The sequence below is a fragment of the Nesoenas mayeri genome (genome assembly GCF_963082525.1).
Source record: "Nesoenas mayeri genome assembly, chromosome: 4".
NCBI lineage: Eukaryota > Metazoa > Chordata > Aves > Columbiformes > Columbidae > Nesoenas > Nesoenas mayeri.
The window spans coordinates 431,655-458,018 of record NC_137540.1 but is presented as its reverse complement, the minus strand read 5'-3'; the positions used below and the strand labels follow the sequence as shown (position 1 = coordinate 458,018).

Genomic DNA, 26,364 nt, shown 5'->3' with positions numbered 1-26,364 from the left:
AAGGTCCTTTCCCACCCAGTTACATTAGAGCAAAAGGCAAGACGTGAGCCCCTGATTTGTGCTTAGCAAGCCAGCACTTGGTGCAGTGACTCCGTCCTGAGCCCCAGGTCACACGCTAGAACCAAGAGTGGGATTGTTCTCTGCTTCCCCAGGTGTTCCCTGCTTTACCCTGGCTGTGCTGTCGAGGGATCCAGCCAGCCTGTCCAAGATGTTGCAGACTGCGCTGAAGGTCTGGCTTAGCGCTGCCCATCCTGGGGACCAGCGCTGCTTCTGGCCACAGGATATTCAACACTCAGAATGGAGGCTGGCAGGCACAGCAGAGCACAGCGTTGCGCTGGGGCTGGCGCCAGGGTCTGATGAGAGCTGGGACAGATGAGCTGGGTTCTGCAAGGTGCACAGCCCTAGGAACAGCAGAAGTGCGCTGGGTTGTGCGCCTTCCCGAGGGCAGCGGAGGTGGACGGGCCGTGCAGTGGGGTCTGCGACAGGGCAGGAGCTGTCACACACACAGCCTCATTGTACGAGCCGATAGACACGAGCTGTTTGTGTCTAGGCTGACACATAGGGCATTTGTTCAGTAACGGCTGCCGCTGACTAGCCAAGAGTAGGGCTAGGGGCTAAGAACAGCTCGTTCCAGTCCTATTTCTGGGCATCCCAAGTGTTGTTCAAGTGCAATAGGCATTGGGAAATGGGAAGAGACTCCCAATGGGAGCCATTTTGGTCTCTTTCCTTGTCTGTGCTGGTAAGTTTGATGCAGCTGAGGAGTGAGACTGCAGGATTTGTACGTGCTAAGACTCCAGATGCTCTTGCTCCATTGATATTGCCTGCTAAAAGATACTTCCATTTCAGAATTGTAATTAGAGTCAGTTGATCACCCAAGTAAATAATAATGTAATGCAGGCTGGCAAAATAATCAAATTGCAGCCTTCAATCCCTGTGTTTATTTCAGGAACAAGGGAAGATTTCAGCCTGTGACATAAGACAGACCGAAAACAAAGCAGACACTGACTGTAGGTCTGCAGACTCGCTCTAATTCACAGACAGTGTAATAGTCACTTGCTTACCATGCAAGACCTTCACTTCTACTCAATAAATCAGTACGTAGAGGTAGCATGCATCTAGGTTTTAACGCAGCAGCATACGTTTTGAACTCCAGAACCTGCTCTTGAATTCTTTCAGGTCAATAAGAAGCTGAGAATAGGCTAACAAAATTAAAAACTAGACTGCTGGAGCATTGCAATGGGGTTTTCAAGTGCACTGAGTCACCTGGTCCTGCGGAAGGAGATAGAAAGTCTGTCTTTGACTTCAAAAGAAAAACCACAAGGAGCCCTGAGCATGGATGTGGCAGCAACACATTTCAGATGTGCTTCCCTAGAGTCCGTCCTGTCGTATTCCAGTGCCTTCACCTTCGTAAGGCTGGAGCTGCATTCAAGTGCAATGTGGCTCAGGGCTCAGGAAAACCTGTGCCATTGGTTTGCTAATTTTACATGTGTCCTCTGTAGTACAGTTCGTTTAGAGCTAGATACGGATTGTTGAAACTGTGCTCGGTCGGGCTGAATCCAAAAGAGATAAACAAACAGAACAGGTCTCTCTCTCTGTCCCTTCCCTTCACACCAGCAAATGCCGCAGTAAACAGATGCACTTGGCAGCACTACAGAATAAACTGGCTTGTGATGTGCTTTGCACTTTGGCATTCTCTACGTACAAAGCTCCCGTCAAATCAGAGGCCCTGGGTCAGGGGCCAGAGCTTTCACCCACTGCTGTGGGATTTGGGCCCTGACAGCTGTAGACTGTAAACCTCAGGTTTTTAGGAGGTGTGTGTGTCATAATATAGGGAAAAGTATATGATCACCATCTGTTCCATTTGAATAAGAGGTTCTTTACTGTTCCTGGCACGTTCAGGGTTATCATGAGATGTTTCCAAGGTCAGAGGGTAACACCTCTGCTCTCAAGTGTTCTTACATTGATGGGAAAGTGTGGGACTTGGTCAGAAACCTGTATATTCCTTCTTTTCCTAGCAAGATCTCTGTTTCACAGCTCAGTGCAGGTCCCAGCCTATCTAACACAGACACTAGTGACGTTGTCCCACCCCATGGCGTATTTCCTCCACCCCTGGCATGGCTCCTTGGCCGTGCTCAGCCGGGGGATGCCCCGGTCCAGCAGCGAGGGCCCTGGTGTTGTTCTGTGGCAGCCGTGGAAACAAGATGGGCAGCTGAGTAAAGAGAACATAGTGTGGGTTGGTAGCTGGTCCGATGGGGAGAAGAGAATGGAGGCTGATTCAGTTCAGGTTGGAAGAAAGCGGAGCTGAGCAAGGAGAGACATCTGAGTGAAAAGAATCCCATGGAGAAGGTGGCCTGAAGCAAGGCTCTGTCCTCCCACGCAGGTGCCACAGTTTGCCGCTCCTGAATCACGAGGCTTTATTTGCAGAAGCAGCCGATGAGTCAGGGAAGCAGCAAACCAAACCAGAAGTTGCTGATGGGTGTTGAGTTGCTGCACTTGCTAATTTTGCTACAAGCTCAGATTCTAAGGAGTATCATTGTATATGTGTAATTTTAAAATGTGCTATATGATCTATATCACAATTACCATATGCATGTAGAGGTGGGCGTGGATGTGTGGCTCACAGTTCATGAGGACTGTGGTTATTTAGCTAGAGAGTGTCAAAAACATGAGAGTCAAGCAGGACCAAATTTCAGAGGGAAGAATGTATTTGCTGCTGTTTGCATAACAGTTAAAAGCACTCATTTCCTCAGAAGCACAAACAAGTGCTGTAGACAAATCCCTCATCTCTTATCAAAGTACTTGTCCCAAATCTAGAAGTTAAACTGTTGTAAACGCAAATCCCGGCCTGGCCTGTCTGATGCACACACTGTGTGCAGCTAAACCACGAGCAGAGCTGCTCTTGCACGAGCAGCAAGCTTGTCCACAGAGCTTTCTGAGCTTGCTGTGGAACCCGGTAACCGCAGGGCAGCTCTGCCCCGGACTGAGCGGCTTTCCTGCCAGCAGCTGATTTGTGCTGCGCGGGAAGAGAAAACTGAAGCTTGAGTACAGTGAAATTTGATGGCTACCAACTTACAAACCTTCAGAAATTTCTCAACTCTCAGCTGAAATCGGTATCTCATAATTAGATTATTTTATTAATTACATGTACAATACTAGAAACACATAGCATGTGTAAATTCTTTGATGACAAGTATGTGTATTAGCTGTGCATGAAAGGCAGAAGAGCAGAGTCTCCATAAACATTTTCCTTGTATAATAGTGATGGACGTGGGTGCTTTCCCAAGAGCTGCTCCTCTCAGCCTGGGGTGTGCGCATGTAAAGCTGTGGCTGCTGTCCCCCTTGGCCCGTGCTGTGGAGCACCCCCAGCAGAGGCTCTTTGTGCTGGGCTCTCAGGAAACGTGAAATGTTGAGGACCTGTGAGTTACCTGCAATAGTAATATTTGTTGTTGTTAAATGGCAGCCAGGGGTTAAATTCCTGGCAGTATGAAGAGGGATGCCCCACCTTCATAAAAAACACCACTCTTGATAACTAGAAGATGTCAGTCCCCGCAAAATTTACTTCTGAATTTGTTCTGTTGTATATCCTGGAGGAAAATGCAGGTGGGATTCAGAAACATGGGGATGCAAATGGAAGTGAACAGAGCACCACAGATACGTGGCTAAAAGCAGGCTACAAACATCATACAGCTGAAGGACATGAGTGGACAAGTCCACCAAAATTTCAGATAGGACAGAAACTGGCAGAGTATTTATTAAATAAAACACTTTTCTAATTGCAGTTGCATTCTCACTGCTGAGGTGAAACTACATTTGGTTCTGGAAAGGCTGTTCCATGTTCCTGTATGTCTTCAGGTCACAGCTCCTAAAGGGAGCAAAGCAAGATTTGGATCCAGTTAGACCTGGTGTGAACAGGTCTGTCAACAGTGACAGATGACTGTAGCACCAAAGGCTGAAGTAGGAACAAGCACGATTCCTATCTTGGGTGGCAGAGCCCAAAGATCTGTCATGGGACATGGATACACACAAAGAGACAACCAAAGATCCTGCCCCTCCTATCTGCTGTTTCCACCTCTCCATTGTGGCCAACATAAAAGAGACACTAAAGCGGGGTCTGATAGTTACTAACGCACAGGAGTTGGGTTAAGGATTTCTGGAATCTGTTCTGGTTTGGCTGATACTTTGCTGTAGGATTTCCCAATTCCTTGCTTGACAAAGCCTTTTTCTTCCTTATGTAGACCCCAAGAAGCCGAGTAACTAGCGTCACACAAACCGAAGAAGCCACACTGGCAACCTCAGTAAGTAATGCCTTTTTGCATTTCTTAGAAGTTTCTCCCAGTGCATGGGACAGGAGCATTTCATCCATGGTTTAGTTCTAAAACAAAGGTTCTCCAAGAATGTCACCACTCCCTGGCAACACGCATCCGCTTCGCTGTGCTCCCCGGCTCCCGATCCCCAGTCACGCAGGCAGGCCTGTTGCGTCTGCTGGGGCCGGAGCTGTCCGTTTGCCGTTTGGTTTTTGCTGAGCAGTTGCCCAGGGGGCCCTGGCGTGGGACCTGGCACCTGCTGCGTTTTACAGAGGAGGATTTGCCTGTTACTTTCACCGTATTTGTGGTGTCAGCGCAAGGTGCCCACCAGAGCTGGGGTGCCACTTGTGCTGTGTTCTGTACAGTAACAGAACAACACAAAAACTGCCCTGAGAGTTTGCAATGGAGATAAGACAAGGGGATAGCATGTGAGCAGAGTAACTAGTGTGAGCCTTCGTAAATACTGTTGTTTAAAGGAGGGGGGATTCTTGGGGATGACAAATTCACTAGTAAAAAAGAGCAAGGAGTGAGGAAAGGAAAGATTAATAGAAGGGGTTAGGAAAGGAAAAGGAATGAGGACAAGAAGACTTCCTTGGGTAAGGACATTTACATATTTTCCTGAATCTGGGCCTTATCTGCCTTTTCCCCTTGTAATACCATGATTTTGGAAGGGGAAGAAATCACAGATATGCCTCTGCTTGCTTTAGGGATTTGTAATTGTGACACAGTGTTGTACCTTGAGCCAGCAGTGCACCCACTGCATTCCCATGCTGGGCTTCAGAGGTGGAGTTCATGATGTTTTAACTGTGTCATTGCTAGCAAGCAGTTTCTTGATTTCCAAAGGTAAAATAATTTGCCAAAAAGCAAATAATTCACACAGAGAATCTAGAAAATTTGTATGGAGAAACTATATGGTTCTGTGCATCACATGGGTAGATTCTTATGAAAAAAAAAAAAAATGAAACGTTGAATTAAGCAAAACCAAAATTCTGCAGAAATCATTGCTTGATCTATAAATATTCATGCCAGGGTTCAGCTAAAAGAATTCCAGGTCCCGTGGGCTGCAAGTATCCTTTATATATCGCAGGAGCAAAACCAATTTAGCCTCAGAAAAAAAATGTACCTCCATCTGAGCTATATCAGATTGCTGCAATCCCTTAAATATGCCTGCCTTTTGATTTTCCAGGGTTTCGATGCTCAGATAAAACAGCATGTTCTTTAATATCAATAATAAAAAATGTTTCATGGCTGTGAAAAGTAGTTATGATAACAAGGCTTTGCATACCTACAGAATTGTTATCGGTTTTCATTCTTCTGTCTTTATCTGTGATTTAGAGACAACGGACCTGGTCAGCTTCTCATGAACGCTGGAGTGCATGCGTCAGGATATCCTCACCGAACACTGAAGTCACGGGGCAGTTAAACTACTTCAGGTGAGATGAGAAAGAGATCTCCATGCCACAGGTTCAGCAACCATGGCAAACGTGTTTAATGTGCTGCAGGAGGAGGCGGCTGTTGTAAAAATAGTCACTACGGTAGTCTGCAGCAAGGACAACATTTTATGGTGTAAGGGAAGGTTTATGGTTTCAAGGGGAGAATTCCTATGGAAGATTCTATTTCTGTAGTTAAATTAGCCTTCAAAACCAGATTCTAATGATTTACTCAGTTGCTTGCTTTTTGGAGAGATGATGGTGAAATGGAGTTAAGAACCCTGCTTCCGAGTGGGAATCTAAACGAAAACAAGCTGCCAGAACAATCATTTTTTTAATGCACGAGTGGAACCACCAAAATTCTAGTTTCCTAAACAACTGTGAAACGTGACCTCATAACCTTTCAGAAGCAAAAAGGAAAAGGCACACAGTAACATAACATTGTCCACTACCATTACAATTAACGGAAGTTCATATTTGTAAAGAAAACTGTTTCCATCTGTCTGAGCTGGAAATCCAGCTGAGGCTCTGCTTGCTCTCTCCTAGGGAAGGCGTTACCTGGGCCAGGCTGGGGATGGCAGGCTCTTGGCCCCATGGTTTGGAAGGGCACGAGTAGGGGGATGGATTCGTGACTGCAAGAATGCCAGTGGCTGTGGGACAGGAGCTCCGTATCACAGGGGCTTTCCTTCCTCTTATGCAGCATGAAAGCTGTGATGGAAAACAGTTCGCACAGCCTCTATTTCTGGGAAACTCCTCTCGCATGTTCCCTCCCTCCTGCGGGCAGCGCGCCAGAGGTGATGGTGGGTGGGCAGCCGGAGCAACGGGTCCATCCGTTTATTTCCTAGGGCAGTTTGGATGTGTTAGTGGGAACTGAACCGTTTTGAACTGCGATAGAATATGCAGCTTGTTTCGGTCTAGCGGCAGTTTGTATTGCTCACAAGTGTCTCCCTGCTCATGCCGCTGAGAATAGCTGTTTTCCTGCTTGTTCCGCAGAAATCCTCAGGAACGCGCCTGCTGCAGGGGGAGCGCGCTCCGGCAGCTCCGCCCGCGGCAGCCGGGAGGGCTCGGCCGTGCCCGCGGCGAGAGGAACGCAAAACCAGACATGATTTTCGGGCGTTTTCCTCTTTCCCGGTAAGCAGGGCACGGCGCCCAGCGCGGCGCGTTGGGCTGCAGGTCCCAAGCGCTCCCGGGCCGGGCCGTGCCCCGTCCCCGGGCCGAGCGGCGCTCCCCCGCGGCCGCGGACGGGCGGCTCTGCGGGGCGGCTCCTCCGGGCGGCGGGCGGAGCTCGGCCGCTGCCCGCCCCCTGCGCCCGGCCCGAGCTCGGCGCTGGCAGCGGCGGTGTCGGCCGAGCCCGTTTCCCGGAGCAGCCATGAAGTCCTTGTGCCTCGTCACCGTGGGGGTCCTGGCCATGACGCTGCTCATCGCCAGCATCTCCTTGCTGGTGGCGCACGTCTTCCAGACCGTCGTGGACCTGCAAGTGAAGCAGGTGAGAGAATGGAGGATTCCCACCCCTATTCCTCTTGACTGGTTTATTCCCTCTCGAAATAACCCTGGGAGGAGAGGGAGGGGGCTGGTGGGTGGTGTTTTCTGGCTCCCTCCTTGCTCCAGCTGTGGTGAGGCGATGGCAGGAGCACCCCCGAGCAGTGAAACCCCCGTGCCCTGCACCGTCTGGCCAGGCTGGAGCTTGAGATGGAGCTCAGGCTGCACTGGGCCTGGGCTGGGCAAAAATGGAGTAAATATGAGTAAAAATCAGTTATCTTGAGGCAGTTTCAGTGCCTGCAAGGCAGCAGCTGTAGTGAGGAGCAGCAGCATCTAAAGAAGGGGGAGACCTAGAGCACCCCTCCTGTTGGCCATCCCATCATAGATTCCTGGCAGTTCTCATACAGAAGCTTGTTCTGCCGCTCTGTTTGCAGCCGCCCCTGGAGCACAGCCAGAGATGCTATGGGCTGAAACACGTGGTGGTTCCTCCGGCTGGGTGGTGGCGGCCGGGCGTTTCGCACACTTGGGGACACCCATCCTGGCATTGTTAGGGATGCAGAGCCCGTGGTTGGTTGTGGTCTGCCTAAGCTTTTGCTCCTCTCACACTGGCTCTTTGCATGTATCTGGTGGTCCGGTGAGAAAGGTCGATTGCATTAGCGTCAGTAATTCTCATATTTAATAACCGCTCATCGGCTGTTTCCCTGAAAATATCTGTGAAGCATGTAAATTAGTAATTATTTATCTGCTTAGTCTGGGGAATAGCATCCTCTCTGTTATTTGGAGAAATCAGGAGTGCTAACAAATGAAGTGATTTGACCAGTGCTGTTGTCTAACTGGCGACTAAAGTCTGCTGATCCCTGGCGATGTCCTGACCAATGTACTTTTCTTTTCTTTGGGGTATCGACAGGGAGCGTTTCCTAACGTAAAAGCTCTATTGCCTTAAATCAGTTGGGTTTAGTGACTGCAGTTTTAGGTTGGCAATCAGCTTAAAACAAGCCGTGACTGTTTGAAGTGTGCCTCTCAACTTCAGGGCATAGCATGGGGTAGGCTGTGTGCAGCTCGCCGGTGTGTCAGCGTCTCTTCCGGAACGGTTCGTGCAGCTGCTCCTACAGTGTTTGTTCCCCAGTAGGTGCCCCTGCCGTGCTGGAGCACAGCGTGGGTCGTGGCTGGTTTATCCTGAAGTCGTTTGATCGGCAGCCCGTGCAGTCTGAAAGCCGGGTGTGAAGTGATGTGAGTGTTAACGCAGGCAAAGTTGTATGCAAACCAAGCCGAATCAGCACAGCTTTGCATAGGCATGTGCTGTTCCATCTCCCAATTCTCAGGTCTCTTTGGAAAGGAGTCTGTCATCCTCTGCATCGCAGCACAAGTTCTAGTTTCAGGTCTCTTTCATGCTCCTGTCAAAGGAGCAGTGGGTGAAAAAAATGGTTTACTGGGAGAGTATAGGACTGTCAGGAATTAGGCGTGATCCTCCTTACGCGTATTATCTCTTAGCTGCATGCTCCTTACCCTTAGTGGTTGATTATGTAAGAGTAAGTTGGTATTCGCTCAGCAGGGCTTTCCGTAATGCAGGATCAAGTTTCCAGAGCCAGTCTATTCCTGCTTTCCGCTCCTCGGCTGGTGCTGGAGTACATCTGGACTGCACGGGATCAAGTGTCCTCCCTGCGCGAGCCGGTGACTCCTCCCGGCCTTCTCCAGGAGCCACACACACACTGCACAAGTGCAGCTTTCAGCCCCAGAGCAGCGTGCTCCCAGTCACTCTGCTCGTTCAGCTGCTTTCCACATGTGCTGTATCCCACGTGAGCTTTTTCTCATTTGTGTGGAGCCTAGAAAGTTGCTGTCTCTTGTGTAACTGTGTATGCAGCTTAGAAAATCTTGCGCAAATAGACAAATCTCAATTTGCCCCCAAAATGTGGCAAGACTTGAGCTTCTTCAGCTCTGTGCTCAGCAGTCCGGGGCATCGGACATGAAATGTCATCTCCGCGGTCTGGCCCTGCTTATCCTCCACAACCTCTCTGTCGTGGGAGGAGCTGCAGAAGGGACAAGAGGTTGCCCTTATGACAGGAGTTTCGTGCCCCTTTGAAGGCTTTCCAGCAGCCCTGGCATGGAGCTGACTTGCAGTGAAGAGCTGTCTTTGCCGTCTCAACCGCAGCGGAAGTGCAAGACCTCATTCTGGAGCAGCTGAAGCACTCGTGTCCAAAGCCGGGACCTGCGCACCCCTGAGGATGGGTCGGCTTTCCCCGAGGAATTGGTGTGCTGCGTCCTTTCCAGCCACAGACCGGCAAAGGCACGTCTGCTCTTGGATGCAGCGCGGCTGTGGGAAGAGCGGGGAGCGCAGCCCGGGTCGGGCTTCACATCCCTCGACGGTCGGCAGCCAGATGGGAGGTGACGAGGGCAGGGGGAGCACCTTGCCCAGGAGCCCTTCAGATCTTGTCACCTGATTCTCTGTCTATTTGCCAGTCTGATTGGCTTTTTGTGCGCTGGAGAGCCCTGCCGCCTCCTGTGTCCCACCTGTCCAGTATCTGTTTGGTGTCAGCACCTGGAACTCCAGCAAACAATGGGGAAAAACCCCTGTAATGAACAAGAATGAAGTAGCTGACCACAGGAGGAAGGCGTCCCTAGCTGCTAGCAGTGTTTGCTCTGTGCTATACGTTGGTTACATGGTGACGGATTTTATTGCCGTAAGTGTGCACTTTATGACTATAACAGCCTTTGAGCTATGCACCTAATTCCAAACTTGGGCAATCAGTCATTTACCTCAAATGTTTTCTTTATGCCATATACCTTACACTGATAATTTTAGGAAACGCTTTGTTTTCTAATCCCTTGAAATTGCCCTGGACTTTTGTTGCCAGCCATCTCTAGAGCTGGGTTGTCTGGAGTGTTTAGGGCCTAAAAGGACAAGGAAGATATTTTAGCCCCTGATTTAGTTTATATATTGATCTTTTGTCGTTGTTATTGTTGTTTAATGTGAAATAGCAGGTCTCTAGCACGGTTCAGTGTGGAGGCTTAGACGAACGATGAGTTCAGATGGTCCTTTTGAGCAGACCATGCCCAAGGTGCAGGCTCAGAGAAGCCGGCTCGTGTTGGTCTGAAAGCTGACCCTATCTTTAAAAGTTGCGATTCAGTTCTGTCGTAGACCCACACATAAAACTGTCTCTTAGAATTAGAACATTTTGCAGTTCCAGGAAAAAATAAACTAAATTTTCAGTATAGGTTCCAAAAACGTTGCGTCCCATGTCCCACCCCACCACCGCTGGCAGAAGCTGTTACACCCGGGAGGGGAAGCTCAGTTTTTATTTCCCGTGTGTGAAGTACGGTCAGGACGCGGCAGCACAGAGTGAGCCAGCCGCACCCTCGGGACTCCGTGAAACCCGCGCACCCCTCTGGGACGCGATCTCCGGGTCCCAGGCCCGCAGCCACCGTGAGGCACGACCAGCTGGGTTGGCACCCGTTGCCGCTCAGGATGCTGCTGCCATTCCCAGCTCCTGCCGATACGGTCTCCTTTGAAACAGTCTTCTCTTTAGCTAAGCATTCGAAACCAAAATCTGCATGGAAAACAGCCCCTTCAGTGGGAAGGCCAAGAATGAATCCTGAGGCGACTGTGGCTGATCAGGCTGAGACCCTATGAACAGTAACAAGAAAGGGCAGCTGGGCAGCCCGCCCGCTTTGAGCCTGCGCTTACAGTATCTGACTTGTTTTCTCAGAAGAATAAAGAGCGAGTGTTGATGAGACCCATTTAATTGCAAATTATTCCCCCCCTTCTGCCTACAGGTGATACAGCTTTCAAAGATACAGTTTTCTTTATGCTTATTCCTGAAAATTCCACTCTGCCAGCCGATTTTCTGTGCTACCACAGTCGCAAATCACTGTTTTAACCATATGAAAAGCCTTGATTTTGGGGGTGTTAGTGCTGATGCTTTTATAGTTGAGGTGAATTTTATCTCAAATGGAATGGTAATAAAATGAGGGGTTGAGACCTGCATGTCATGTTTCCAGTGGAGCTACATACAGATACAGTTGTGACTTTCCTTATAACGTGTATGTGCTGATAGGTAAAGGAATTACTGATTCATTACTTAAGTGCTTCTGTCATAAAATAATGATTTATAGCTTTTCTTTTGTAGGTCCGTGTTTTATTGATTACTAAATAGACTGGCACAGAATTTCTTTCTTTCCTATAAATGTCATAGAGCATCTATCATTAACAGCTAATTTGTCTGTCTCTTGTTTCAGGGAACAGTACTGAAAAATGGCACGGAAACCTTTGAAGCCTGGGAGGATCCTCCTCCGCCAGTCTACATGCAGTTCTACTTCTTCAACGTGACCAATCCTTTAGAAGTGCTTCAAGGCGATACTCCTCTTGTGGAGGAAATAGGGCCATACACCTACCGGTGAGACCATTCACTGTTTTCATATTTTGCTAAAGCCATTGTGTGGGAGTGGTCAAAAAGTGGGCTGCAGAATGCTTGGGATCCCGTTCTAGGAGAACACCCAGCTGTTAATGTGTGCGTGAAAGTTTATTGAGGGAGCGTGGGCGTACACCACCCAAACAGTACAGCTGCGCTGGCACCTGGACAACCTGCGTCTGATTCACGCTCAAGCAGTGACTTCTCTCAGATTTTGCCTGTGTGCGGCTGTTCCTCAGCTGCTGGGCACGGAGGAAGTCGGCTGCATCCTGGCCGCTTTCTGAGAAAAGAAACAGCAGCTGGTTGGGTGGTGTTTGAGAGCCTGTGGGACGGAGTGCTGCATGAGAGCGTGATTCATGTGCTCACTCTGAAATGAGTTCCACGCTGAGATTGCACAATGCTCATCGGTAATAATGTGACCAGAAACCAGTGAGAGAGTGGTACTGGGGGATCTTGCTCAGCCAAGCCTCGCTGTAAAACCTACGAAACACTATAAAGCTCAGTAACCATGGGTAGTGCTGGAGCTTATCCAGCCTCCTGAACTCCTTCTGCTTGGTGTGGCCACACACTGACCAGTCTGATTCAGGTGCACATGGAGAGATTTTAAAGTCACCTTACAATGAGTTTCTCTTTAGAGCTTCATTCTGCTTTGCCACACACCAGGAGTAAACCAGGAGTAGGTCCTGTAGCAGGAAGCGTTATGGCCTTTGAAGTCATGGAGGTATGAGAACCACAGCAAAAAGGCTGATTTCTCATTGTCAGTCTCAGTTCAGGTCACACACGCTCATTCAGACTCGGCAGAAGGATGTATCTTTACCTAAACTGCAAAATTATCAGGATCTGGTTGTTACTATTTGAAAAAAAAGAGTGTAGAATAAAAACGAGAGGCTTTGTGGCTGCTTCGATCTCTGCAGTAGGTCTTGCTTTGTTTCTTTCCTCCCACACCTCAGCTTTGCTTCACGCTCTGCCATCAGTCTTTTCCTGTATCTCCTCTGTATTCCAGTACCGTGGCTGTTGAGCCTTGGCAAACCACACGTGATACTTTGGCAAAATACCTTGCAATAAACCAGTAGAACTGGAGGCAAGATACAAAAGCTTTCCACCTCCCACGCTGTTCTGCAGGTCTCCGTAGTAAAACGCTGGTAGTCAGCAGTGCATTCTCTGTCAGGAAGATAAATGGGAGTAGCTGTAGATCTAAGAGGACTACAAGAAACCACTTAAGCCTGTGGTTTTCTGTGCCCTGGTACTCAGTGCCTTTTTCTACCTGTTCTTTTCCCCCTTCCTCAGCTCCAAGTGTTTCCTGGGTGTCACACACATCCCGGTTTGTGAAGCTGTGTCTTATCCATGGGAGAATTCAGTGGGCTGGAGAGGGCGGGTGGTGTAGCTGGCTGAGCTGCTGGTCTGTGTCTCGCTGGAGAGCCTTCCACCGCACCGCGCAGCGCGGGCCGGCTCCGAGCGGCCTCTCCGCGGGTTGTTTACCGCGGCCCGGGGAGCCGCGCACTGCAGCCGTGCTTCTGTGGCTTCTGGCTTGTTTGCTGAGCCTGATCATGACATGTCCAAACAGGATGGCATCGTGCTGCGCTCTGTCTGACAGAAGAAACAGGAAAGCTCGAGAGCGGAGTGCTCTTTCTCCAGCAGATCCTTTAGTCCTGGCCTGGCTGCGGCTGCCGCCTGTCGCAGACCGTGAGCGCCGGGTGGAGGGAGAGCAGGCGTGTGGGGGCAGGGACCGCAGGGATGTTGCAGACAGAACTGCAGGCTGGAGCTGGAGAACAAACACCGAGCTTGTCTCACAGGCCCCAGGTAACAAGGCATTCAAGACCTATTTAGGTTTGGTGTGTGGCAGAACAACTAAAATGCCTTAACGTGAAGTGCATGGCTCAGTGTTTTTATAAAATGGGATGTTGCAGAGAAAGGCTGGAAGTGAATTGTCCAGACAAGCAGGGGAAGAAATCCAGTGAGTGACAGACGGGAGGTGAGACAGCTAAACAGGATCTCTTCTGCATGACTGGGCTTGAAACAACTCATGGGTTTGACCCACATATATTGTAAACCCAGTTAGTGCAGAGGTGGATTCCATAACAAAAATGTATTAGTGTTTGTGTTTTTAAATCCTGCAAGTTGATTTGCACTTGGATTTTATATTTTTAATATAAACTAATTAATTATAAAACGCAAGCTGCTTATCTGCCCAAGCCTGCCGAGTCCCAGAGAAGAGCACTCGAATACTTCCTGGCCTTGCACACGTTTACAGCTTTTTGTCTGTATCATCTGAGATTCTCCTACTCGTGTCCCTAAGCAGTACTGCTTTCCTCTCCAGCCCTTCTAGAGTCGGAGAGGCTTCTCCAGTTAACTCTGGCCTATTTTGGGCCAGGCCCTTCACAACTCTTAATTCCCATGCCCTCTGTTCAAGCCCTAGGGTGCAGAGATGGCTGTACAAGAGGCTCTCGCCAAATTAAGCCAGACCAAAGCGTTCCTAGGTGGTGGGGTCCCCAAGGGTGGTAGATACACTGTTTGCACAAGCGCGGTGAGAGATGGTTGGTGTGTAGCAACAACAGTTTCAGGGGACTTTCCAGTTTGCTTTAAATTTGAAAGACTAGAGTAATACAGCCCTGCCATGAAGCTGCAGTGATGGATCTAGCACAGCCAAGGTAGGATCTAGGATCTGAAATGAATGGAAAACATCCCAGTATCGGGTCTTGCAGAATAATTCACTGTTGCATCTTAGTACTTAAAATTTACACAGGAAGCAAAGCAATCTAAAAGTCAACGAAGTCCTGAGTGAACGTGGACTTATGAAATACGGTGCATTTCACCTCGTGTGTGCCAAAAGGATCACACCACCAGCAGATAACCTCCCATTTCCCTTTCCTCATTTGCTGAAGACACATTTTGGGCCTGAGCCATCGAGTTCTGCAGAATTGCATGTTTCTGGTTTGTAAAATAGTATCAGCAACAGACTAAATGATGATTATGACGTGTCTCCAGGTAATTAAGAACTGACTTCCTCATCAGGCCAGCAGGGTAGCATTTGATGTTTCCTGCCAATTACATTCGTTTGTCAGCAATCCTGGGTTTGATGTCGCTTGTCTGAGTGCAGAAGCAGCCGCCCAGGCTGTGAGCAGTTTGGGGCAGAAATTCAGTTGAATTTCTGATGTGTCCAGGATTCCTACCTGAGAATTAAAGGAGAATTGCTAAAACGAGGTTTGTTCTCTGGTCATGTCAGGTGTAAGCCCAGAAGATCTAGTGCACAGTACTGTGAAGCCAGCAGAAAGGTTCTGGTGGGTTCTTAGGCCCGGTTGATGCGACTTAGGTGAAGCCTACGTCTTGTTCTGCCTGAGAGCGAATTTTGCCTGCAGCAAAGAGGCAAAAGTGTCGTTTTCAAATTGCACTTCAAGGGCAGTCCCATATTGTAGTGCCTCTAAATCCTTCTGTACTCTCTGGAATTGTTCTCTTTCCCCGCAGTTCTTAAAGATGAGGCAAAAATGTAAAGTGCAATTAGCGTGTGGGGTGGCGTTTTTGGAAGCACCCTGTGAGGGGTGGATTCAGCTCACACTGACACAAAGGCAGTTCTGTTGCTGATGTTGGCAGCAGCAAAAGTCAGTCTGTTCCTAAGGAACTCAAAATCCTACCTTTTATGTGCTTAAAGCAGTGGAGTAGCTACAAGTTGATCGCAGTGAATATTATGTGTACATGTTGAACTTGATTAAAGAACAAACTCTCTTGCTTTTTAGGGAATACAGGCCGAGGGTGCATGTTCAGTTTTTGGACAACGGTACCAAAGTATCTGCTCTGAATCCAAAGACATATGTGTTTGAACGTGAGAAGTCAGTTGGAGACCCTGAAGTGGACCTGATTAGAACAGTCAATATTCCTGCAGTGGTGAGTTCTCCTTCATTTCTGCCTGGAAACCATCCTACCACACTTCATAACCAGCACCTTGTTGCTTCACACTGTCCCTGGGTTGGTGGTAGAGAAAGGTGACTGAGGAGAGGAGAGGCAGCTTAAGCTGGGGCAGGCGCTGCCTTCGGTTTGGGTTTGGGCTGGTGTGGGTTTTTATGACGTTCTTCCCTCGCCACACGCCTGTCGTGTTAGCGCCCCGCTCTTGTCCCGAGCTGACACACTGCAGAGACGAGCCGCAGTCAGGCTTGCTGGCTTTTCAGGAGTCATTGAAGCTACGGAGTTAGTGGTATCAAACACACAGGAGGAACTCGGACTTTTGAATAAGAAGGTTTGGGATGTGTGGGGCTGTTTTTCTCAAAGTTGCAAAAGTTGCCTCCAAGTCCACATCTCAAACTGAAAAAAAAATCATAGTAGAAGAGTTTGAGCTACAGCCAAATGAAAAGGTGTCTCAGAATAACATTCAACACATGCTCCCCCAATCTGTGTTAGGTGAAGGTGCTCTGCAAAGCAAGGATCATTTTGGTGATCAGAGGCAGACCATTATGCTTGGTCTCCTGCGGGAACAGTATGAGAACACGCAGATAAAATCTGTCATAGCTCGCAAAGGCAATCAGAATGTGCTCAAGCGCTTGTTGGTTGCCCAACTCAGCATTTACTCCTGTACTGGTTTAACTGACTTCAATTACAGAGCACGTTCATCTCTACTTTTCCCCCAGCATTTCCAAAAATCTCCGTCTGATTTTATGAATGAATACATTAATGCACTATATATAGCATTAGATAGGACTCAGCTTACTAAAAGTTGCAAACTACAGTCACAGCATTTACAATTCCTCCCAGGCATTTGAGTGGTGGTAAATATTAACTCTTGTTCAGATTTTTGACTGTGATGTACTGCAACAGGCAGTACTAGAAGAAGTACAGTCTGCTGCACCCAAGGAATATTCCCTTTTTGTCTGTTTGTTTGGGTTTTAAGACATGTTGCAAAATCACTCGTTAGCTACAAAGGAAAGAAATTTTGGTATTATTAAATGTCTTTTTTAAATGTAAAACATAACTACTTAAGGGTGAAATTCAAAGCACATGTTCAGCTGTAATATATGTGTGAAATTCAGCCTGTTTAGAAGGCTTTGCACATTTCGCTTGAAATGCGTTGTTAAGACTGCGGCAGTTGCAGCGTGACGGAGCTCTGAGCGCTGAGCGCCGGCGTGGGCTGAGCAGGGCCCTGCACCAGCGCGTCCCCGCGGGCGGGCGGCTGAGCAGCCTGTGCGCCAGCACACCGCTTGTGTGAGTGCAAATCGTGACGCTGAAAATACGGCTGAAACGTGTGCAGTGCTCAAACATGCCCGTGTTGTATGCAGCTGGTGTTAGTTGTTATTGTTCTAGACAATAAAAACTTTTATACATTTATATACAATAAATACATTTAAATAAAATAAATGTGATTGTACACGATTTATTATTATTATACACAATAAATCTGACCATTTCCCCCTTACTCCACTGCCCCGGCAGACTGCGATGGAGTGGACCAGGTCAACCTCTCTTCAGTTTGCCACGGAGCTGCTGCTGCTTCTGTACCAAGAATCCCTGTTCACGGTTCGCACCGTTCACGAATTACTGTGGGGCTACAAAGACAGACTCCTGTCAACCATTCATCTCCTGCACCCCGAGATCGATCCAGTATTTGGTTTCTTCAGTAAGGTAACTGGTGTCCGAGACTCTGTGGTGCTTTAGGCTGGCAGCGGTGTCAGCGCTGCGGAGCTGGGACTGTCACCGCAGTGGCAGAGAGGACGTGCCTCCCTGGGCCGGCGGGGGGGCTGGGACAGCAAAAGACGCGTCTGGGTACCGGTGGGTAGCACAGCTCTGAGGCTTTATCTCACTTCCCTTTGGCAGCTGTGGATAACCTTTCCAAGGGTGGGTATAAACCATTGCACTATTGCCCGTGCTTGCTTGAGTAACGTGGGCAGCAGGTTGTGCAAACTCCTAGAAAAATGGCACGTTATGTCTGTGCTGGAGCCGTTCCTGCCTTCCCCGATGTTCCTGGTTGTACGTCAGCTTGGGCTGCAGGGTCTCCTCATTTTTGGAGATCTGTGCAGTGCTCAGGTTGTTGTCGGTGGGTTTATTTCTTTCATTGCCAAGGGCTGTTTTTTCAGTGGCAAATTTCGAAGGAAAAAAAAAGCTAATCTAATGTTACACTTTCTTCACTTGGGTGAGAATCCAGCTCAGTCACCTCATTTACACTCAAGGTGGAGCTGAGTGAACTGCACTTCCCTCGGGGGAGCCCAGCAGTGCCAGAGTCTCTCTGAGCTGCTGACGGCTCGGACTCCTGCCAGCCCATCGCAGTTCCCAGGCAGGTGGTACAGAATGAGTGGAGAGATGAAAAACTCGTGTATCTGTTTGCAGATGAATGGAACTGATGATGGAGAATACATTTTCCTGAGTGGGGAAAGCAGCTACCTTAACTTCTCCAGGATTGTGGAATGGAAAGGACAAGAGTAAGTTTTTCAGTCTGGTCAGGCTTCTGTCAAAATCTACCCCTTTTCACATCTTGGATGAACATAAGCATCGTTTACAAACAATGCCTGCCCGCCGCTCAAACAGCCTTTAACCTTTACCCTCTGCTTCGTTTTCTTCAGGTCACTGAGCTGGTGGACAACAGAGGCGTGTAACATGATCAATGGAACAGACGGGACATCCTTCCACCCGCTGATTAGCAAAGATGAGAACATTTATATCTTCTCTTCTGATTTCTGCAGGTAGGAAGAAGAAAACCTTGCTCACACTTTAAAGCAGAGCATTTGCGTTCATTCCTGTTGAGGTTTCTCGTTAGGCTGGTGTTTTTCCTCCGTGCTTTTATTTAACAGTGCGAGTGTTCTGCATTTATTCATGGTATGAAGGACAATCTGCATTAAGTTATAGATGTGCCATTTATATATATGTAGACATATATAAATAAAGTGAAAATTTGGAAGATAACTGGTAAGACAGGCTGGACTGCCTTGCAAGGCTTGTAATGAGGGGAACGGAAGGATTTATATGAACCTTGCCTAAAGCCTCTTTCCTCCAAAATCCTCCTCTGTGCCCTGGTTTCTTTAGAGAACCCAAATTGCCCTCTTCAGAGATTTGTGGCTTGACATAATGCTGTTTGGAATGCAACAAGATGCAGAAAATCTTGGTGGTTCCTTCCTTAATGTTCCACCTGGCCTCCTGTCTTCCCATTTCCCTGTCTGTGAAGAACAAAACTGACCCGAAACCCCTTATTTAAATCAATACAGATGTATGTTATGCTGCATTCCAGAGATGCCAAATTGTTCTGTCTTCCACGATGGTGTTCCTTTCCTTGTCCCCCTCCTTAGCATGTACCAGCACTGTCTCACACGACACAATAGCAACGTGGGGACCACAGCGAGACTCCGAAATGCTGAAGGCAGGTGTTGGTGTCCCTGCAGCGGCACAGTTGGTGCATTATTGTCTATTTTTTGCAGCAGCTGACGGACGAGATGTGTATTTGTGTCGAGGGTTTAGATTGCGGGGTGACAGTAAGACCCTGGCAGACGTATTGTTAACCCCCTCTCCCCCCCACTTCCCCCTTTTGCCCTCCCTCTCCCCCTTCCCACTCAGAACAGGCGATCGGGAGGGAAAGAAGGACAGAGAGAAGAGAGTTGGAAACATTAAAGATGTTTTACTAATGCTACTGATAAGAATAGAGAAAATAATACAAAATATACCAAACTAATCTTGAAAGTCTGAGCACCTGCAGAGCCGGCACCCGAAGTCCTGGACTGGACTCTGCAGACAACCGGAGCTGGATTCAGTCTGTCACTAGGGCTCAGTTCGCAGGGACGACTAGCAAGGTCCTCTCCTAATGTCGGCCATAGGGAAAAAGGGACGAGATCCTTGTGATCTCCCACTTTTATATGAAGTATTCACGTGAATGGGATGTTATACACAGTTGGTCAGTTTCTTGGTCACCAGTTTCTCGTCGCCCCTCTCGCGAGATGTCCATCCCTGCTTATCGATAACTTCGCATTCCATTGCTGTGTTTACTATGTGTCTGGTTCTCCAGGAAAATGCAGCTAATGTGAAGCTTTAGCTGACAGGCAAATTCACTAAAAGAGAAACTTGTTTTTTAACAAAACCAGGACATTTCCTGATGAGAAGCCTATTAAATTTAACACAGAAGATCGTTTCAGTGGGCTTAAACCAGGCCTGCGTCTTGCGGCAAGCCCAAGTAGATACATTAGCATCAGTAAAGAGATGTCTGCAGCAGGTGTCGGTGTGAACTCAAGACTAACAAATCTAGGTCTGGCTTTTCTTCCTTGCAGATCTTTGTACCTGGTGTACGACAGCTCAGGAAGCGTTGCAGGCATCCCAACCTACCGTTTCGTGCCCTCGGCCATGGTGTTTGCCAACACGACGGTTAACCCCGACAACGCCGGGTTCTGTGTGCCGCCAGGAAACTGCCCGGGCGCGGGGGTCCTCAACGTCAGCGTCTGCAAGCAAGGTGCGTGGCCGGGGAGCGGGAGGAGCACAGCGCTGGAGCATGCTGGTCCTTTCTGGCTGAAACCTGTGAGCAGAGGTTGGGGAGGCCTGTGGGGAGATGACTGTGCTCAGAGAAATCAGTCACCAGCAAGTGATCCGTTTACTGTAAACTGCGGCAGTGGTCTGAGGGGGTGTGCTGTGTGCTGTGCAGATGTCGTCTGCTCCAGCAATGGTTTAAATCAAGGAATCAGGAGGATCCATACTGAACAACATGGACATTTATCGTCTGCTCTTAGCCAGGTAGCTTTCACACCAGCATAGTGCAAAAGGCAGATTTGAGACCTGCGGCACTGTGAATGCTGCACAAGGGAAATTCTGGCTTGTTCTGAAGACTGGGAGTCAGAATGTAGATTCTGTAGCTCTGGAATGGACTTTTCCTTGCACTGTAAATCACACAGTGGGAAGAGTTAATGAGGTCCTCAGAGTCTTCCTAGAATCCTGCTCTGCCTTTTGGAGACGGTGACCTTCTATGTGTTCACTTTCCAGGTGCTCCGATATTTCTGTCAGCTCCACATTTCTACCAAGCAGATCCAAAGTTTGTAGAGGACATAGAGGGCATGCACCCGAAAAAGGAATATCATGAGACGTTTCTGGACATCAATCCTGTAAGTGCAGCCTTTTTTAAAGGGATACCTGCGTGAATTCAAGCACATATGTTTAGGTCACCTTCTTGGATGGTGTCTATTGCCATAGTCCCGTTGGCATCAGGGAAGCTGTACTGGTTTACATGTAGCTGATCACTGGAGAGCAAGCATTACAATACTTATCCCATTTTGCCTGTGCAATTAGAGACGTCATCAGGAATGTGGGTCAGGAGAAAGCAAAATCATGGCCTGCTGGGTTCGCAGAAACAGGGTGCTCTGACTCATCCAGCTGTTATGTGTAGCTGAAGCAGGAGGAAGTTCTTCTCGTAAGGTCTGGCACAGATGCTGTTCGCTGTCTGGTTTGGTGCCAGGTTCTTCCTGTTACCCTGCTCCTACTCGCCCATTTTTTTGTATTTGCATCAAATGAGCCTTGAGCCATCCCCTGCCCACCCGCTCTCCGGACTAAATTATGCAGCCTGAAGGAGGAAAGCGATGCCGTGCATCGGATGGCAGCGCTCGCTCGCAGCGCTGCGCTGCTGTGAGAGGTGACCGGCTCACTGGTGACTGGCGCCCTGGTCCAAAACTGCAGCTGGATCTGCAGGAAAGGGCATCTCTGTAGCCCAAGTGTAAGCTCGCACAGCACGATGGCACCCTTATCTTTGGTGCAGCCTCGTCACATCTCCTTAATTAAGAGGCAGACTGGAATGTCAGTATACGAGTTACAAGAGTATTTTGGTCAATGGAAATGAATAATAACCCTAAGTGCGTCATTTCTTGCCTTGTCACGTCCACGCCAGTGCAAAGATGAGGTTGTATTCTCTCAGTTCCTATTATCTTACATCTACTTTTCTTTTTGACACTGATTTCTTTTATCCCCCAGCTGACAGGGCTGGTCCTGCAAGCGGCCAAGCGCATGCAGATCAACGTTCACATCAGAAAACTACCTGAATTTTTGTGAGTATTCTCTGACCTGATTTGATATTCAAGATGAACTTGTCTGCAATGTTCAGGTGGGATATTGGTTGGAAAGAGCAAGTGAGAGAGAGAAATCCAGTGAAACCTCAGTTACAAGTGACAGTGGCCTCTCCTCTCACAGAGCACGTAGATCTCGCAGTTCCACTCCAGAAAAGCAGGATGCTGTGGCCAGGCTCCCCGTGGTGGTTGTGGCGGCGTCAGCCGTACCGCTCTGGTTTGTGGGTTTGTTTGTCAGAGGTTGTGCCGCAGCGCCGTGGGGCTGGAACCCGACGGGCGGACGCAGACGCGCTGTTCTGCGCCTCACAGCTGGTTGTCGTTTCCATCGCCTCTCAGCAGCGCCTTCTGAGCTGACGTTGATTGGCACAGCTTTGCTATGGAGTATAACTAAAAAAGAAGTATTAATACTTCATTTGCCCAGTCCTCTTGGGATAATCAGTGATGTTTCTTTGGAATAGCATGTCCGTGTTTTCTAGTGCCCAGGAGCCGGGACATTAACACCACTTGTAAGTAAGCTGTTATTTCTCGTGTGCCGAATGTTGGGGGTTTTTTTGCTGCTGTGCTCGTGTTGCTTGGACAATAGTTCCTGTGTTTTACAACTATGAGTGCCCTTCAGCACCGGCTTAGCTCAGCGCCCCTGCTGGCTGGCACAGAGCTGGCCTTCCCGCAGCTGCTAAGGAGCCTCTTTTTCCCCCCCAAGTCCCGAGATACACTATTGCTCCCAAAACAGGATCTATTCTCCATCTTGGACACTGAGATTTCTCACCTCGACAATTTTCAACATCGACAATAAAAAGGGGTTTTTAGGGACAGTTTCCTCACTCGTTATTCCATTATAATCTGTCTTCAGAACCCTCAAGTTAAAAAGTTAAAACCTGTAATTTTTAGTTACTGGTGGTTGTTTGTTTTTCCACAGTGAAACAGGCAACATCCGAACACTAGTGTTCCCGGTGATGTACATAAACGAGGTAAATATCTGTTATTTCTTGGCAGCGTTGTGGTATGTGTGTGCTTGCAGAAACACCGTCTTTGAGCTAACCAGAAAAAATAGGATCAGTGGATTCCCTGGATCCCAGGAGGACTCCAGGGAGCACTTCCAGCGATGTACACCGGTAGTCCGGGCCTGTACTATTTCACCCTGGAATGAGAGCTTAAAATCACCACCTTATTTAGAAATGCAGACTAGATTATCCCTCTGGCCACGCAAGGAGAACTGAGAGTTTTTAGAAGGAAAGTAGGTTCAGAAGCAATGGAGCAGGCTTGGGGCGCTGTGGCAGTGTTGTTTCCCTGCCCTTCACAAAAGGAAAGCACTTAACGTAAATCTCTTCTCTCCCTGCTCCAGAGTGTTCTCATTGATGAAGAGTCTGCCAGCAAACTCAAGCACGTCCTGCTGGAAGCCAGTGTTGTAACTGGAATCCCCTTCGTAATCATGGCTCTAGGAATCGTTTTTGGGGTTGTTTTTATTGTGCTTGTGTGCAGGTCCCGGGGAGCGAGTGAGGAGGTAAGGAGCACTTGGACTGGACAGCTGCCTCTCTTTTATTTCCTTTCAGTTGATTTTTACATCTGCCTGTATTTTGTTTTCTTTTGGTTGATTTTACTTGTTCACTGTCTTTCTGCACACAATCATTTTTATATGTTGTTTTTGTTTAAAATGACCTTTCTAGGGAAGGGAAGTTTTAGTAGACTCAGAATAAATGCACCAAAAGAAAGGAAAGCGCTCATGTAAGAAACACGGTAAGGCAGGTCGTGTCTTCTGTGCCTAATTCCCTTGCCAATCGTAGTTTAAATAAATCAGCCTGTCTAGAGGGCCCTCACGGAAAAGATTGAAGAAGTCCATGGTATTTGATGGACACATTTCGTCAGCAACTGTCTGACCGCGTTCTCAGTAGAGACGATTGTGTTGTGCCAGTTGATTATTTTTCAAAAGCAAAATGCAAATCTATGACCAAAGACCAGATGACTTTTACAGACAACAGCATGCACAAAGCTTTCATCCAGACAGTACCAGTTTGTACATCTCTTTATGAAAAGTTCTGTCAGAGGATGATGTTGGCATTAAGATTTCGCCCCAGACAGGCCGGGCAGCTGGGCTGAGACAGGACAAAACGCAGATGCTTTGGCTGGCGGAACAGACGGGGTACTCTAGAGGCTGTTTTCTCCCTGTAGCCGCCGCGGTCCCAGCGTGCTCTCTCTGTGTGACGTTTCCTGTACCCCTTCTCGCAGGGTGTGAGCAAACACCCTCAGCACAGCCCAGCTCGGGCGGGCGCAGCCGGAGCGGCACAGCCGTCCCTGGCCAGGGTTCCGCCCCGCGTTGTGCCAGCTCTGAACCCCGCGCAGGGGTTACCGTCACAGACACCCGCATTTCCTGTTCTCTCTACGCTGCTCTTGTAGCTTTCCTTGCAAACTGAAGTAGTTCGGCTGGATGTAGCTCTCTGTGGTCCCTGCCCCAGCTGCCATCCGCCCGCCAGCACTTTGTCAGTGCCGTGTTTGTTCCCTTTCAGAAAACTGTACTTAAAGTAGGAGCCAAGAGCTTTTTCCTCTCCTGTCTGCAGTCCAGCTTTCCCGCCTCCCTGATGTGCCACATTTAACGGTGCTGAGTTGCCTTCTTTTCCCTCTTTCAGAGTACTGAAGAGGAAAGGTCCCCGCTCATCAGGACATCTTAATAGATTAATATCTGAGCTTGAAGAACAAACTGTTAGAGCTGACCTAATACCAACTACCACTACCCAGCGTTGTCCACTGTGGAGAAACGATGGTGTCAAGGGTAACTTTTTGTGGTATAGAGATGGAGGAGAATCTGCAGTGTCATCAACGGAGGAGACTTGTACCAGCTAAGTTACGACTTTAAAACGACATTTGGAAACTGCTTGAGCTCCTGCTTTTCTCAACCCCGCACTCTCTTTGTACCTGCACTGACAGCCACAGATGATTATAACCACTATATCTGTGAAAATAAAACAGCCGGATTCAGTACAGAAACGACGCAGGTAGCATTTGCAAATGGCCTTAGGAGCGTGTGCTGCCGAGCAGCCTTCTGGAAACACCGCCGGCTCCGCATCGCCCGGGAGCGCCGGACCAGATCACTTTCCGCCTAGTATTGTCCTCTCTGTAAAGCGTTGCGTGCTGCTTGTTACCGGTATGCACTGACAGTTTATGATTAATGTCGTTGGTCCTTTCACAAAACTGATTTGTACAACTAATCCAGAACAGCGAGTGAAACTTTGTTAAGTGTCTGTAGTTACCAGGTAAAAAGAAGCCGATGATTTGAAATGCTTTTCCGTACAGACCTTTTAACCGTTCTAACTCTGCACAGGATCCTGTTGCATGTTAGCAATATATGTATCCTTAAGGGTTTGGGGTTTTTGTCCTTCACCTTAAATAACCAAAACACAACATTGTTCCTGGTGGTGGAGGGTGCAGAAATGGTGTTCCTTTTCTCTCTCGTATTGGTGTCCCAGTGAGCAGCTGTGTGGTGAACGTGAGCGCAGACCGGGCAGATACACGGGCTGTCCAGGATACAAGCACAACTCCAGAATAAAGGATGTACAGGGCCTTGGGAAGTCATTACACCTTTTTACTTGTCAAGTAGAAACTCGTTTTAAAAATCATGGAAGTATTCTTTTCCTTGATGAAAAGAATATTCTCATTGAGAAGTATTTCCATTAGATCGAGATAGTGAAACATATATTTAAAATGTGTTATCGTCTTCTAAATAGAGGCACTGTTTTTGCACTGGTTTGGTTTGGGTGGTTTTTTTCCCTAGCCAGTGAGTTGTTCAGCAGTTTTCTTCATCCGGAGCCGGTTCCATGCAGGTTTCACGGTGACTGAAATGATTTATTACCTGTATTAGCTCAGAGCACCTGGGTCCTCACCGTACTGCGGTTACAGCTTCGCCGCTTCCACAGCTTTGCCTGCGATTGCGGAGCTGGAGTCCCCCCGGCTGCGAGCAGGACCTGCGGGACGGAGCTGGAGTCCCCCCGGCTGTGAGCGGGGCCCGCGGGACGGAGCTGGAGTCCCCCCGGCTGCGAGCGGGGCCCGCGGGACGGAGCTGGAGTCCCCCCGGCTGCGAGCGGGGCCCGCGGGACGGAGCTGGAGTCCCCCCGGCTGTGAGCGGGGCCCGCGGGACGGAGCTGGAGTCCCCCCGGCTGCGAGCGGGGCCCGCGGGACGGAGCTGGAGTCCCCCCGGCTGCGAGCAGGACCTGCGGGACGGAGCTGGAGTCCCCCCGGCTGCGAGCGGGACCCGCGGGACGGAGCTGGAGTCCCCCCGGCTGCGAGCGGGGCCCGCAGGACGGAGCTGGAGTCCCCCCGGCTGTGAGCGGGACCCGCGGGACGGAGCTGGAGTCCCCCCGGCTGCGAGCGGGGCCCGCGGGACGGAGCTGGAGTCCCCCCGGCTGTGAGCGGGACCCGCGGGACGGAGCTGGAGTCCCCCTGGCTGTGAGCGGGGCCCGCGGGACGGAGCTGGAGTCCCCCTGGCTGTGAGCGGGGCCCGCGGGACGGAGCTGGAGTCCCCCTGGCTGTGAGCGGGGCCCGCGGGACGCTGCCTGCGGGCCCCGGGAACCATGAGCCCCGGGAGCCGCGCTCCTCACCGCTGTGCCCAGCCGCTTGTCTCAGATAAGCTGTTCTGGAGCAACCTCTCCATTCCACATCGTGCGCTCAGACTGTCACCTTTTCTCCTTCCACCTCCTCCACCAAAACGTTGCTTTCAGGTCAGCCAGGCTGAAAATAGCACTCTGAAAAACACTTT

General features: G+C 49.2%; 1 protein-coding gene across 3 annotated transcripts; it reads left to right on the top strand.

Annotated features, from left to right (window-relative positions):
• Nucleotides 1–7,103: 7,103 nt before the first annotated feature.
• On the top strand, nt 7,104–24,923 carry SCARB2 (scavenger receptor class B member 2; the record flags this gene model as incomplete). 3 transcript variants are annotated; one of them, XM_080344065.1, is made up of 12 exons in its annotated part: nt 7,104–7,220; nt 11,447–11,604; nt 15,351–15,498; nt 17,035–17,223; nt 17,926–18,017; nt 18,159–18,278; nt 19,848–20,026; nt 20,551–20,669; nt 21,529–21,602; nt 22,537–22,588; nt 22,963–23,121; nt 24,242–24,923. In XM_080344065.1, 12 exons carry the CDS (start codon nt 7,104–7,106, stop codon nt 24,281–24,283), a joined length of 1,449 nt encoding a protein of 482 aa, XP_080200191.1. In that variant the 3' UTR covers nt 24,284–24,923. The 3 variants fall into 3 exon arrangements, with proteins under 3 accessions (XP_080200191.1, XP_080200190.1, XP_080200189.1); XM_080344064.1 differs by having other exon boundaries at nt 22,963–23,354; XM_080344063.1 differs by lacking the exon at nt 24,242–24,923 and having other exon boundaries at nt 22,963–23,496.
• Nucleotides 24,924–26,364: the final 1,441 nt, after the last annotated feature.